The following is a 15,000-nucleotide window of genomic DNA, read 5'->3' on the forward strand; positions in this document are numbered from 1 at the left end:
TTCCAAGGATTCCACTTTTCTTCAATAGATGATCAAGATAAAGAGGTATTGATTATAAGTTGCTCTTCCACCATTTCAATTATTCTATCTTACATCTTACTTGATGAAATCTTTTTCAATTTTATTTACATGGTCATAACATTTTCACCATTCCTCTGCACCAATTTGTGAGGTACACCTGAAACCCCCGATAAAGCAGCTATTATAAGAATAATATTTAAAAAAAACCCTCCTTCTGACGCAGTTAGGTACACTAAATGTATCCAATTTCACTCCAACTTACTGTCAACTCAACGACGCGCTTTAAAATCAAAGATTGACTTTGAATTATGCCTTATTTTACAATACACATTGAAAACAATATGACTTGCTTGAGCTTTTTTGACTTTTTCACAAAAATAACAAATAGGCATGAAGAGATTACAAAATTTCTGCAGCGACTGACAGTTCACTTGATTTACTTTGACAGGTGACAATAAAGCCATAGACATTTGCCATATGAAAGACACACTTTTCCAATATTTTTGTTTGCCATGAGATTCTGGTACACCTATACCTATCATTTAATGAAAAGATAAACTAAACTTTTTCAGCACAACGAAAATCTGCTTTGGCGCGTAGCAATGCAACGTGACAACTGCAGTTCGGACAGACAACTTTATTTTATGCGTCCACTACACATACAATAAAATTCGAACTATCGCACATTTTTACTTTTTAATTATAATTCAGTAAAAAATGTTTTTGAAACCTTCATTCAAAATTCAAAAGTTATTATCATATGACAGAACTTATGACCAGACTATGTACATTGAATAAAATATTTTTCTTTTTATCATCAAGCTTAGCAGTCTAATAAGTTACTATGACACTCGAGTTAATCCACATTCAGCACCATAGCCTCCCCTTCTACAAGGCCCTCTACAAATGTCAAAACGTCACTTAACCCTTTTAGCACCAGTTCTTTTGTTTTTGAGAAGATGTACCCAAATTTTTATATCAATTTAATTAAATTAAATAGTCCAGTCGTTTGGTACAAATTAACGTGGTTACCTGGAAAGTGTTCCGGGAGTTTTGAAAATTGGTGATTAAAATAGATTTCGCTATGCTCTCTGTTAGTCTGTTAGTTAAGTGTGATTGCCGCGCTCGTTGCGAAATTGGAAAAATGCTGCCTTAGAGAAGATTTTTGATAGTTACATTCTTTCCTATTTCGTCGTTACAGCCAAATGACGTTCACTGCTGGACAAAGGCGAGAGGCCTTTGGGTTTTCCATAGGTTTTTCATAATGAACAGTCCTGCGCTGCCCGCATTCAGGTTCTTCCCGCGACCTTTACCAGATCGTCGGTCCACCTAGTAGGAGGCCTGCCCACGCTACGTCTTCCAGCCCGTGGTCGCCACTCAAGAAATTTTCTGCCCCAACTCTGTCTGTCTCTACGAGCTATGGGTCCCGCCCACTGCCACTTGATTTTAGCAATTCTGCGTGCTATGTCGGTCACTTTGGTTCTCCTGCGGATCTCCTCATTTCTGATTCGATCACGCAGGGAAACCCCGAGCATAGCCCGCTCCATCACCCTTTGGGTGACCTTGAGCCTTCTTATGAGGCCCATAGTAAGCGACCACGTTTCAGAACCTTAAACTTTCCTATTTATTTCACGACTAGCTTTTGCCTGCGGCTTCACCCGCGTGAAATTTAGTGTCACAGATCGGCATAAATTATAGCCTATATGTTAATCTGGGTTACAAACAATAATATTGTACAGTTTCAACAAAATCCGTTGAGTACTTTTTGCGTGAAAGAGTAACAAACCTGAGACACAGGAATCTTCCTAGTTCAGGTATCAACCCACCAACATTCTTACTTTTTGTTTTTCCTGATTGTTTGTTATCATAATATTATCTGTTATGTTGGTGAGAAATAAACATTACTTTACTTTATTTTAAACTTCCAGACATCCAATTTTTCACATTTATAATATTAGTAGGATACAATTATGTAATGTAGAAACAAACAAGACAAAAAAAATTTATACTTCAGCAACGCGAATTTTTTTATACTTCAGCATATTTAGGACACCCGGCAGCGTGTCCTGCCATGATCAAAGAAAAAAGAACTCGCAATTTAGCAGGTACATTAATTTGACTGTTTCACAACTCTAAATCTATTTAACTTACATTACATGAAATTTATCACATTTATCAAAGCTTCTTAGCTTGTCTATGTCCCAAAAATTATAAAATGAAAAAAGTAGTTGTCAAAAACCTTTTTAAGGCGGATTTTTTTCAATAAGGCGGGCGCGCGCGCTGCTATAAACGAGGTCACAAAATTCGGAAAGAACATAGCGAAATCTATTTATTCACCAATTTTCAAAAATTCCGGAAAACTTTCCAAGTAAAATTAACAAATAACTGGACTATTTACTCGTTATTGAGCACAGAGACACAAACTTGGTTATTTTTCCAGAAAATTTATATTTAAGTGCATAAATGTAAAAATGGCTTCATAGTGCACAAAATTGGCAATAGGTGGCATAATAATGGTTACTTTTTTAGCGCCTAGTTTGAAATGTGATTGAACGATGACAACTAACAACAGTTGTCAGTTAGGTAAAATCTTATTTTAGTTGGAAAAAGACAAAAAGTGGTAAATGGGTTAACGTGCGGGGGCTGCAAAATCATGTTGTGACGTCACACGCGAATATTGGAAATTTTTGAAAATTTTAAAAAGTCCGTAAACTTCTCGAGACTCTATCTTCGGTAATACTGGATGGATTGAGGTGAAATAAAAACTAGTGTAATGTGTGTGATCTAAACTTTAAATTAAGTCATAATTTAACTTAATATTACAACTTATGCGTGTTGTCCATTAGCAAGATTTGAGAGTTCTTTATGACTTATTAAGCTCTACATTTTTTTTAATAAAAGCTCTTTAATAATTTTAGGGAGGCAGCTACGCTGTCTTGTCAACGTATTATTTTTTTCTGCTATTTTTTCATCAGAATCACCCATTTCGGGATCGAATTGTGTAAAAACCCATGTCTAAAAAACATTGTATTGAGGAAGATCTTAATACTATAGCTATCATTTACGTATTCGAGCATTGGAATAATAGATAGATTTTCCAAAACAAATAATGTTCTGCATTTTAAGCAATAGGGATGTTTCCTGGGTCAAAAAGCAAGAGTTTTAATTAGTCCGTCAGTTAACTTATCAAAAAATACTCTACACGTATTTTTCACTTTTTCAAACTAATGAAAATTTAAAGAGATAAAGCGCGCCATAGTTCATAAGAAGAGGCCCGTGACGTCAATGCGTGCATAAAAGTGCCGCACGTTGTGACGTCGTGCGGAACTTCAACGCACCATAACTATGTAATTATTTGTTAGATTGACAGATAAAAATATATGTGTCCAATATTTTATGATATTAAACATGACGGACTAAAAAAAATTTTTTAGGAAACTAGCCTATTGCAATGCTCTTCGCAAATTCAATGCAGGTCGCTAAAAGGACGTTGTTCTTTACTTTGTCAATTAATGATATTCGTAAATCAAGACATTAATTAATGTATTATAATTTTAATTGAAAAATATAAAGTTGTATTCTTATCGTCGCAATGTAAAGTTAACAAATAAAGTATTTACAAGAGTAATAAAATACGAGCGCGGAAATAAAGTCAAATAAAGTAGTGATGTGAATAATAATAATGATGATGAATTAAAAAGGATACACAGACTTAACAAGATATTACAAACTGTAAAACGAATAAAAACTTAAATAATATTTCAAATAAAAAAACTTTCAGTGATTTACGAGACGGTATATCCATTCATACATGCTATTACTTGCCGTGTTTAACAGTTAAAAAACTTTACATTCGAAGCAGAAATACTCGTAAACAAGTCTAATTTATTCATTTCTTATTCAGAATTACACTACTCATTGAAGAAGTTTAATAATATAACAAAACTCAAACAGCGTAAAATCGTATTAATTATAAAGCAATTTAACGAAACTGGTCTTTTTTTTAAACCATTATGGATGCTTATACAATCGCGGTTCTAGATGTTTGTCTTTACAGTAACTGCCGAAAGTACAGTAGGTAGGTATTTGAGACTGAATAAATAGCAAAATAGCATCTATTACTTAGTACATAAGATGCCACGGTGTTTAACTGGATGTCCCGTCGTCCATCGCGTAATAATATTGGATCTCAAAGTTAACCTGAGCGAAATCTATTGTGACATCTCGATACACTAATGTGAGGTATTTCAACACAATCATATAACGTAACAATAGTAGTCTTTTCAATTCAACTGCACTTAGTATACGTCTTTCTTCTGGCTAGGCGCAGACCACCGACATTTAGTTGGCCGATAGTTGGGTCGAGCTGTTAATCAGGGGCATGTATGAATTAGGGTTGTGGAGAACTCACTGGTTCCTTAAAATGGTATACTCCCTTATAATGGTCTAGTTCCTTAAAATGGTCTAAATAATTTGGTTGGGAAGGACAGTCGAAGCTCGAAGATTTATCGCTAAAACGTAACCTAACCAATAATCAATTAATTACGATGCAGCTTATGTCATCGTAATTGTATTATGTGATATTACACAGCCAATTATAGCGTAATTTTAAAAATATTACTGCTTAAAAAAAGAAACACATCGCAAAGATGATAGAGAGCCTACGATGGAAATATTGCGTTTTTGTTCGCGTTTGTAATTTTTGTTCGTTCGTTCGTTCTTTTTTAGCCAAATGACGTCCGCTGCTGGACTAAGGCCTCCCTCAAGGATTTCCATGAGGACTAGTCCTTCGCTGCCCGCATCTTGGTACTACCTACACTAGATTCTCGGTCTACCTAGTAGTCCACATTACTCAATCTTATTTTGTATGGTATAAGATAAGTATAAAACTGTTAAGGCCTTATAAAGCTCGGCGTAGTACATTTATTTCGAAAGAAACATTCAACTCGTTTCATTGTTTATGTACTAAGTAAGTACATAAGTGTGAAATGCAGAGGGCAATGGCAAACCTCTGCAACATGGGAGTCGGTGTTTTTCAATCTGCATTCATGATATCGATCCTAGCATTGTGATGAATACAACACAAGTTTCACATAACTTTTAGTTTGTAGAAAATACGCATAGGTAGTTGGTAATCAAAAAAACATGATACATTTTACTTCTATAGGTATGTATTTACTTTAATTAAATCCGATTTAAGTAAATCTTTTCTTTGTATATTTATTAGCTATGCTATTTCATTAATTTGACTCGTAACTATGCGTGGTTGAGGCCAAATATTAATTGAATTCATTTTTCTACTATAAACAGTTCTATACTATTTCGCCCTTGCTTTATATTCTTCTTCCAAGTGCGAAAAATTCCACGTGGCATCTTTCACAATTGACAAGGATTCTTTAATGTCTATGTTTGCTTTGCTATCACTGTATGTTTTTTAACCTAATTTATTATTTTATTAACTAGCGTTATATAATTATGTTTAAAAAGGTGCGTACAAGCAGCTGAATTTACATCCGATGGGTCCATCAGTATTCAAGTTTAGAAATATTTCGTCATGCTCAGGTCCGGACACACAGCCGTAATATTAAGAGATTTGCACTTTCGCTAATAGTTACATTTATTCTAGACGGAAAAAGCCAATTATAAAAATACTAAACTTAATGATGTACAGACGGCATATCAAGCTAAGTACTTATGTCTTAAAGCAGCTGCAATAAGACCAATTTTGCTGCAGTCTGTTACGGCTTGACTGTACATAACGCCTCCAGTAAAGTCTGACATCAGGAAGCAATCACAAAGTTGAATATTTAATGAAACATTGTCTAGGAGTCTAGTTGTTTAAAGAAGACGCATAATGTATAAGTAGGCAATCAAGGAAAGAAGGAGGAGTTTTGTTGCATCCAAAGCTGATAACGGAATAACTTCATACTTATATTGTTGATTAACCTTCTCCTGCTTTGCACCGTAGGGAAACGAAACGATATTATTATCAATACTTCGAACTCTTCTACTATTCTTCTGGTTAAATTCACAAAACAGTCTGCTATCTCTCGGATTACTCAACATTCAGTGGCTGGGTTTTATTAGTGGTCAAACTGTAAATCTTGTCTGTACAGAATTTGTCGGATTAGGAACGAAAGAATTCATGCCGTTATAATTCGACTGCCAAGTTTTTATCCAAAAAATAAGAATAAGACTTCAGCAAAGACATTCAAACACAACTTTTCATCTAGTAAAACTATCATCCGGATAACTTATAAAGTAGTATGCTCTTCGCCATACAACCTAAAGCAGATTAGTCGTTTACATTTGCATTCCCAAACGCATAGAATAACAATAGGTGTTATCTAAGTACACTCCTAGTTGAAGTGGAGCACGCATGCTGCTATGTTTATCGTTTTGTACCAAGTTACCTCAATATCTTGACCAGTACAGCACCGGTTGCATATGAATTGATTTTATGTAATTCCGGTTCATTCTTAAATAAACTGCTGATGAGAAGGAAATTGGCTATCGGTTGCATCATTTCACAAAAAAGTAGCTAAGATTTGGAAATTCTTTTTTGAAGACAAGAACGCTTTTAAAATTATTTGCGGTGACTTACAATATTATACTCGTGGGCTCTACCATAGCTCTAATGATTATATGGTATGCCGCTTCCCTGTTCCTCTTAGCATCCTATATGCATTACTCCAAAGTCATCAGCGCCATCCTGCTATCTTTTCATGTTATATTATGTTTTTTCAGGATTCAACGAAAAAGGACTCCAAAGAACTTGTGCTCCAGTATAAGAATGTTGGATACTCAAACAATGTCTCAAGCATGGGTTCAATGCATTCTCCTCTTTCATTCGACTACTTAAAAAAAGAATTTCAGAATGCTGAAAATGCGTATGATCAAGCCAGGTAAAATAAAATGAGAAAAACTTTTAAAACCATAAAAGGCTTTACAATGTTTTGGCTTGAATTAAAATCATTCTATTTTTTTACAAAAATAGAGTCTTATAATAAGAGACATTTTATTAATATTTAACGCGTATTCTTTCAGACCAATTTCATGTCCAGTATGTGCCAAAATGATAGTCATGAGTTCGATTTTAGTTCATTTCTACTTCGACCACTCAAAAGTGTTGAAGTTATCACTATCCAAATCAACACGTCAACATATTGTAATCAAAGCTTCAGACATAAGTCTTGAGACTAAATGCATTGCTGTGCTTTTACTTGCCGATGGAAAAAGGTACAGAAGTCCATATAAATAATTTATTAATGTTAAAGTAACTCTGCCTGTTACCTTTTCACGCTTAAACCACTGAACCAATTTAGATGATAATCTAGAAAGCATTTACACAAAATAAAAGCGCGCATTGCATATTTCGTAAGACATAATATAATTATTGTGAAAATATTTTTAGCTCAACAGGTAACATACAACAAAAACCTATCAACAATAAGTTACACGCCTTCCTAATGGCTGCCAAAATGAGTACATGGTCTCCATTGAATAGCAACGTAGGTGTGTTAAAGGATAAATGTATTATGGTAAGGATAAAATATGTAATTGGCCAAAAAAAAAATTCCCATTGTTTCACTATACATGTCTACCTAAATTATAAACATTGTAACATTTTTAGGATCAAGTACATGAAAACCAATCAAAACTCCCTAATATACGGAGTAGATTTGAAGAAAATGATGTTATTTTGTTTTGGACATGCAAAACACATAATCACGAACTGATTTGTAACGTAAGTTCCTAGTTCGTTCGTTCATTTCAGCCAAAAGACGTCCACTGCAGGACAAAAGCCTCCCACAAGGATTTCCACAAAGACCGGCCCTGCGCCGCTCGCATCCAGACACCTCCCGCGACCCTCACCAGATCCTGCCTGGAGGTCTGCCCACGACGTAAGTTCTTCCTTAATAATATTTTAAACTATTATGCTGCATTTTTTACCGCGAGAGTGATAAGTTCTTACTTTTCTGATTTTAATGTTATAGGTTTTTTGATTTGGTTCGTCAATGTCTATGGGTGACGGTAATCATTTACCATGATGAGGTACTCAAAGTTGAAAACAAAACCAATGATGCGTGAAAGAACAGTACCTAGGTACCCTAGATAGCAACGTAAGTCCCTGCGTAAAGACATTGTCTTTTTACTATTACAGGTAAAACTATCAAGAAAAGACAAAAAACTAAGCTTCAGTTATACAGGCGAAGCCATTGATATAAGAGAAAAGCAAGACGCTAAAAATATTTATCGGAATATAGAATGTCTAGTTCTAAGAGGAGGAGCTGCCAACAAGTTGCTTGACAAAGAGGACCAGCTGAATGTTTTTGTAAGATATTTACGATAAAAGACAATAAAATATTTTTAACGCAATTTATATTCGTAACTCAATCACATGAAACACTATTTAAAACATAATAAAACAACTAAAACCTACTGCAGATCTTAGCAGTGTCTTCAAATCCTTCTGAAGAAGCTTCTCGAATAGTTCTTTTATCCTTATCGAAGTATACCCGAACCTTTTCTTTTCCACATTTCTTTGGCGCTTTCAACTCATTTTGAAAGTAAATTTCATAGTCAGGGCTTGTTTTAATGTCTTTAAATTGGTTAATATGCTTTACGTTATCTTTCTTCAGTATTTCAAATGGGTCGTTAATTTTGTATTTGATGTTAGTCGGATTGTAAAAATCGGCGGCAAGTCCTAAAGAGGCGTCGGCATTTTGCAGTAAGTTGTCTATGACAGGCTGCTTGTATGTTTGGTCGAGTGGGGCTCCAGTGCTGGTAACCATTTTGAGGCTTTTTAATTCAACTCTATAACAAAAAATAACACGAAATTATGATAAGCCTGTAAGTGTTAAATACCAGGGTACATGCTTCTTACTGACACAAATAGATAAATTCAAGATAATGTTAGTCGAAATTATGTATCGAGGATTTCATCCTACTTACCCATAACTGCTATTGTCAGCATAATATTTCACTTGTATTGGGTTCCCTTCATTATCGGTGTAGGAATATTTGCCTACAACAGTCCCGTTGGAAAAGTGTTTTTCAGATTTATCAAGCTTGCTTCCAGGATCTACCTTGCTTATTGGGTAACCTGGAATTAGATTTACTTGTTTTCTAACCTAATCTAATACCGTTTCTTTATTTTCGAATATCACATTTATTATTAACTAGCTGACCCGGCGAACTTCGTACCGCCTTAGCGTAGAGATTTTCTTTATATTTTTTTTCCGTAAAAACCTTGTACAGAGTATTAGAAAACTACAAAAAAAAAACAGCCAAATCGGTCAACCCGTTTTCATGTTATGTCGTGACAACGGAAAACGGGTTTCATTTTTATATATATATAGATATTTTGAATTAGGTGGACCGACGAGATCATAAAGGTAGCAGAAAGGCGCTGGACGCAGGCCGCTACCAATCGATCAACATGGTAAACATTGGTGGAGGCCTACGTTTAGCAGTAGATGTCCTATGGCTAATTGTGTTTCAAAATTTTACTAAGGTATTTGTACCTATAATATTGGCCTTGCTTAAGACCTTAATTCATTAATAAATACTTACATATTGCGGATCCAAGGCATAATACAGTCATTGAAATAAGCCTTAAATTATTCGTTTTGTTGAAGCAGTGTATCATTTTCGATAAAGATTTGTTTCTCGTTTCTCCTGTAATACTTTTGGTAAACGTCATAACAATTTTTGTCTTTGACAACAATGTCAAAATATGTTTTTTATGAATGTCAAATCTTTGCAAATCATAAACATTGAGTAGGTTTTACAATGCAGGTTGTTATAGCGCTTTTAATTTCAATAGTTTTGTATTGAAAAAAGACTGATTATGAAATAAGTGGAGGCTGAAGTTAAATAATAATTACAATAAAATTAAATAAAAGTTTTATTACTAAAATAAATTACATTTTATCTTTGTTTTGAACATCATTTATAAGAACCGTAATAGCTAGGAGGGTGCAAAATACTATTTTGTATGGCATTATCTTTCCTGATTGGAATTCTAGTAAAATAACTTTTATTTTCAGTCTTCCTATTCGGTTTCTTTGGCCGGGACCAGGTTACTGATGGCTCCATATTTGCTACTTGGTCTATGGGGCGAGGAATTTCGGGTTGACGGGGAACATCGGTCATTAACCTGAAACAAAAACAAAAGAGTACTTATTTTAAAAAGATTTTTTTAAACTAGCCAGTTCTTTTTCCTAAATTGTTTTAAATAAGTAAGCGCCTTGTTGGATAAAAACATTGAACGCCTTTAATGTTTCAACGGCTAAGTTTTCAAACCAGTAGCGATTGCTTTTAAAATTTCTAGCGGTCTCTGCACAAACTTGAATACGAGGTATATGTATAATAATATGTAAGTACAATATGTCTGTTTGCAACTTGCCGCAAAAGATAAAATCGCCACCTACCTACTTCCTAAACATGAAAATGCTTTTGAACTTTACTTGTAAGTTTTAAATTTTAAAATCGTCAGGTTTCCTGTCTTGCTTATTGACGACAGTTAATTTATTACATTTCAGCCGGGCTGCGTGCCGTAATAATATCTTATCGATTTTTGACGACAAATGTATGGGCCCCTATCGTAATATCGACAAAATGGCGTGATAAACGCTTTTCGCGGCACGCATCATATTAGGCCTACTGGGCTTTTGATAAAAGAGACCAGCGAAAGAAATGATTATAAAAGTATGCTCATTAAACTATAAACTAAGTACATTAGTGGAAAAAGGGGGGTGATAGAGAAGGTGATTGTCAGTAAACATCCTTCTCCAGAAATAACCATTAGACACGTTACTACTAGATAAATTCATTTATTGTCTATTGAACCCCACAGGCAGGCCACTGTTTTATAGTCACGATAGCCGAACGGTGAAGGGGTCGGAGTGGCCGACTCGAGATCCAAAAAACGCGGGTTCGAATACCACCGCCGCTCGACTATTGTGGTGAGCCCACTCAGTTTCAGCCGAAAGACGTCCACTGCTGGACAAAAGGCCTCCCCCGTAACACAAGCTTATTTAGCTTAACACGAGGTGCTAATGGGACTATTAGTAATTTGGGCAATACAAATTGCTAATAATCTTTACAAAAAAACTGTTGGCTTGGCCCTTAATAAGAGCTTTAATGTAAGTCCTATTTTCACAACTCACCTGTATCCTTTTTCATCGGCAACGTAATTGTATCGATGTGGTCGTCCGTTACCATCGACATAGCCGTAGCTCCCAACCACTGTGCCATTGGGGTAGCGCTCCTCAGTTCGGAACTGGGTGTTGCCAGTTTGTGGATCGTGCACGTCATAGCCAAAGGCATAGGTTCCTGGATGACCTAAAATAATAGAGCTAATGTATTGTTTGTCCTTTAAGAATAGAAATAAAGGGAAATAATATTTAAGAATCTTTCTCTTCCACTGACTTATCCTCTATTAGCTCTTTTTACCGCGACTTTTTCCGCGTAGATTTTGAAAATAAATTACCTAACTAAGCACTGTCTAAAAAAATAATTTTATGTGAATTTAGGGACGTACGTTTATTAGTATGAAGAACAACACGTTCCCAATAAAATGAATTAGGTATTTACGTATAGAATTTTGTTATCTTACCATCGACATTCGTGACGTAGTAGCTAGGCATCGGCTCTGCCAAAGTCAGCCTGGCTTGTCTTGAGGGCGACAGTACTCGGGCTTGTCCTCCCAAACAACACAGTAGTAAGACAACCTTTAACAATACAATTATTACCATCATCAGATCCTTTAGTTTCTACTCCAGGAACACGACCTCACGACAAGGTGATAGGTATATTGTAGTAAAATATTATTATCCAAAAAGCTCTTTATGCTTTCGTATGTTACCTACTTTAGGTTGCTGATTTATGGAATCCATTAATAATTTATGGCTGAACTGAATCTAATGAATTATTTTTATTTAAGTCAGATTTGAATGATGTGAAGTTTTAAATAAAATACTATTTATGTCTGGCCTAGAAAATCATGTCTGAAAGGAAATCAGGTCTGAAAACATTATAATGATTTTTTTAGTAGTCAGTACCATTACGAAATATTTGGATTAAATTCACATACAAAACTTTCTAACATAATGTATTTTCATGTTAATATTGCACTTTTGCCTAGCACTTCACATCACATACGAAGTGGCACCTTAATTGTTCCTTTGGGCTTATCATTAGTCGTTCAAAAGAATTAAAAAACTTTTTGAAAAAGCTCACTAAAAAGTTTTATGCCCCAATTTTTAAGTGACCGCTATGGTGAAACATAACAGGAATTTTATTTTCATAGGGGTCACTTAAAATTTAGGGATTGGTTGTGAAAACGGGCATTAGCTTCTTAAAACTAATCACTTCTTACCTTATGCAAATGATCCATTTCACCGAGTCCAAGTTCACAAATCAAGAGTAGAATTTCATTTATTTTCTTCTATATTTCTGTCAAAAGTGTACAATCCAGGAGCGTTATCTTCGCGGCAGTCACGTCAATGCGTGCTCTCTCAAAATCGTCCTTCTATTTACAGTGTTAGCCGGCAAAAACAATAAACCAGTATGGGCAACGAGCACCAGTGGGTGAGGGCAATTTCGCCCATATCCGCCTTACAGCTCTGATGTCATGCGAAGGATAAGGAATGGCCTTATACAGCTGACGAAAGGTTTATGGTGACGAACGGTGCTTTTATATGACTAATTTGTTTAACTGGGGCTTTTTAAGGCCGAAAGTTATTTGTCAACTTTGAGGTAAAAGGCGTTGAAAGTTATTCCATTTAAACTAGTAATTATCAAAAAATTTCTGTGTACGTTTTCATAGCTAAGTTACTGAACTAAGTATGTTTTAAATATGGTTGATAGAGATAAATAAAATTGGACCTTTACAGGTCGATCAATAGGTATTGCCTCAAAATTTCAATCCATAACATTCTTCACATACCTATACAGAATGCACCTTTCAATAAGATATTAGAAATGGCATCATACTCCACAAATTCTCTTCCCCATTTAGTTCGGTAAACATAAAAGAAGTATAAAACCTCAAGACATTTCATTTTATAGTGTTTATACCCAAAACGACGGTTTAAGGCGATTAGAGTCCTCAATCCGCGCCAAATGGGCATTTTGTAAAGCCTACTCCTCTTTTACTGCTGGATAGAAATAGTTGAAAAAAATATATGTTATACAACAGTTCAAGGACTACATTTGTGACGTTTGAATTTTCGCTACGTCTCTTTGTTTTGTATTAAAAAAATAAATACGGGACATCGATTTTTTACTTAAATTCCCTACTCCTCCAAAACGGCTATGTTAATCTAAAAGATTTTTGCACGAATAGATTAGGAATTCTTTAATCTTTAAATGACACGTTGCGTTTTTCAATCGAACATTACTTTCATTCATAAATTTTACTTTTGATAAATTCCGAACGTTTTGCCGTTGAGGGGGCCTTCGCGGGGTGCGGGCGGCAGTCGGCCGCTGGCCTTCAGACGGGGAGGTTGTGTCACTCGCTGCAAACTGACATTAGCGATCAAAATGAATTTTTTCTATGGCTGAGTTGCACCACCTGACGTGACCTAACTTTGACCGTAGCTTTGGCGATAACCGGTGTTTTTTGTATGGAGTTAGACAGACTTTTGACGCTTGTCAAAGTTGAAGTAAGATGGTGCAACCCAGCTTTTGTTCGACAATAGATTTTATGTCAGAATTGTTCATAGAGTACGTGCAGTCAGATGATACAATTGAATTATGACGCGCTCAGACGCTATTTTCTACCTGAATAGAATCTATTAGTGTAAAAAAACTATAATTGACTCCAAAACAACTGCACTAGATAAATACAAGTAGAAAAATTATTACGTTATTAATTTACTAGGCCTTTGCAATCAGTATCCAAATTAGGAGCTAGTCAGAATCTGTAACTTAATCGATTTACGTGAAGAAAACAATTTATATTTTCAATATGTTTCTTCGCGAAAATACCACAATTAAAAATAACACCCGTAACGCCCCTGGGTCTGCGCGTGTCTATGGGCGACGGTAATCATTTACCAACAGGTGATCCGTTTGCTCGTTTGCCTCCTGTCACATTAAAAAAAATTAAGATAAAGTGGTATTGAATTGTTCTATAGAGCTTATTAAAAAATTTGGATACTGATTACAAAATTAGCCATTTTCGGAGTCGGTGGCAGGGGCAGCCTACCTTTTGGTGAGTCGTTTTGGAGTTGGTTTTAATTTTTAGTGAAATTAATCTATTTCATGCCTTTAGTAGACTATAGGTACTCAGAAGACCTTGTTGTTGCCACTGAAGGTGCATAGGTACACAGTACATTGATACCATATTTTTCATGTTAAGTGCAAATAAACTTCCCTAAATTACCAAACCATGAAACGTACCTATATTATTAAAAACTAAAAACTGAAATCCTCTTATAAGGTGATGAATTTTAGGAGCATGTCATGAAACCAAAATTATTAGCATACAAGAGCTTGTTTTAAAAAAAAATATTTTTATTTATGATGGGGAATTTACTGCGGCGTAGTAGCAGAGATTTTCCGTTTGTAGATCGTAATAATTTCGAAGAATAGGGATGTTTCGTGGATAAAGCAAGAAAGTAGCAAGAGTTTGAATTAGTCCGTCGGTGAACTTACCAAAAACAAACTCTAAATGTATTTTTCACATTTTTAAACTTATGAAAATTTAAAGAGATGAAGCGCACCAAAGTTCAGAAGATGAGGCACATGACGTCAAGGCATGCTTAAAAATGTGGCGATTTGTGTCGTCACGCGGAATTTCATCGCATCATATCTTCGTAATTACTTGTTTAATTGACAAATAAAAATATCCTGTGTCCAATATTTTTTGATAATGTAAAATTGACGGACCAAAAGTCATTTTTTTAAGAAACTAGCCTATTCTTATGGCCACATTCCAGCTCCATCATCAGACCCTGCAGTTTACCT

At 35.1% G+C, this 15,000-nt stretch overlaps 3 protein-coding genes across 4 annotated transcripts; 1 reads left to right on the forward strand and 2 right to left on the reverse strand.

Moving 5' to 3' along the window:
• The first annotated feature begins 5,421 nt into the window (after window positions 1-5,421).
• Window positions 5,422-8,391, forward strand: LOC135071523 (uncharacterized). Of its 2 annotated transcripts, none has more exons than XM_063965305.1 (6): window positions 5,422-5,508; window positions 6,769-6,926; window positions 7,069-7,260; window positions 7,436-7,562; window positions 7,655-7,768; window positions 8,186-8,391. In XM_063965305.1, exons 1-6 carry the CDS (start codon window positions 5,497-5,499, stop codon window positions 8,372-8,374), a joined length of 792 nt encoding a protein of 263 aa, XP_063821375.1. In that variant the 5' UTR covers window positions 5,422-5,496; the 3' UTR covers window positions 8,375-8,391. The 2 variants fall into 2 exon arrangements, with proteins under 2 accessions (XP_063821375.1, XP_063821376.1); XM_063965306.1 differs by having other exon boundaries at window positions 5,494-5,583.
• Window positions 8,389-9,705, reverse strand: LOC135071524 (uncharacterized). The gene is made up of 3 exons (XM_063965307.1): window positions 9,598-9,705; window positions 8,977-9,127; window positions 8,389-8,838 (listed from the first exon to the last, which is right to left on the reverse strand). Exons 1-3 carry the CDS (start codon window positions 9,671-9,673, stop codon window positions 8,454-8,456), a joined length of 612 nt encoding a protein of 203 aa, XP_063821377.1. The 5' UTR covers window positions 9,674-9,705; the 3' UTR covers window positions 8,389-8,453.
• Window positions 9,706-9,913: 208 nt separating this feature from the next.
• On the reverse strand, window positions 9,914-12,646 carry LOC135071526 (uncharacterized). Its single transcript, XM_063965308.1, has 4 exons — window positions 12,407-12,646; window positions 11,645-11,759; window positions 11,196-11,370; window positions 9,914-10,183 (listed from the first exon to the last, which is right to left on the reverse strand). The coding sequence occupies exons 1-4, from the start codon at window positions 12,422-12,424 to the stop codon at window positions 9,973-9,975; spliced, it is 519 nt and encodes a 172-aa protein (XP_063821378.1). The 5' UTR covers window positions 12,425-12,646; the 3' UTR covers window positions 9,914-9,972.
• Window positions 12,647-15,000: the final 2,354 nt, after the last annotated feature.

This window comes from Ostrinia nubilalis, chromosome 4 (assembly GCF_963855985.1).
Source record: "Ostrinia nubilalis chromosome 4, ilOstNubi1.1, whole genome shotgun sequence".
In the NCBI taxonomy this organism is placed as follows: Eukaryota; Metazoa; Arthropoda; class Insecta; order Lepidoptera; family Crambidae; genus Ostrinia; species Ostrinia nubilalis.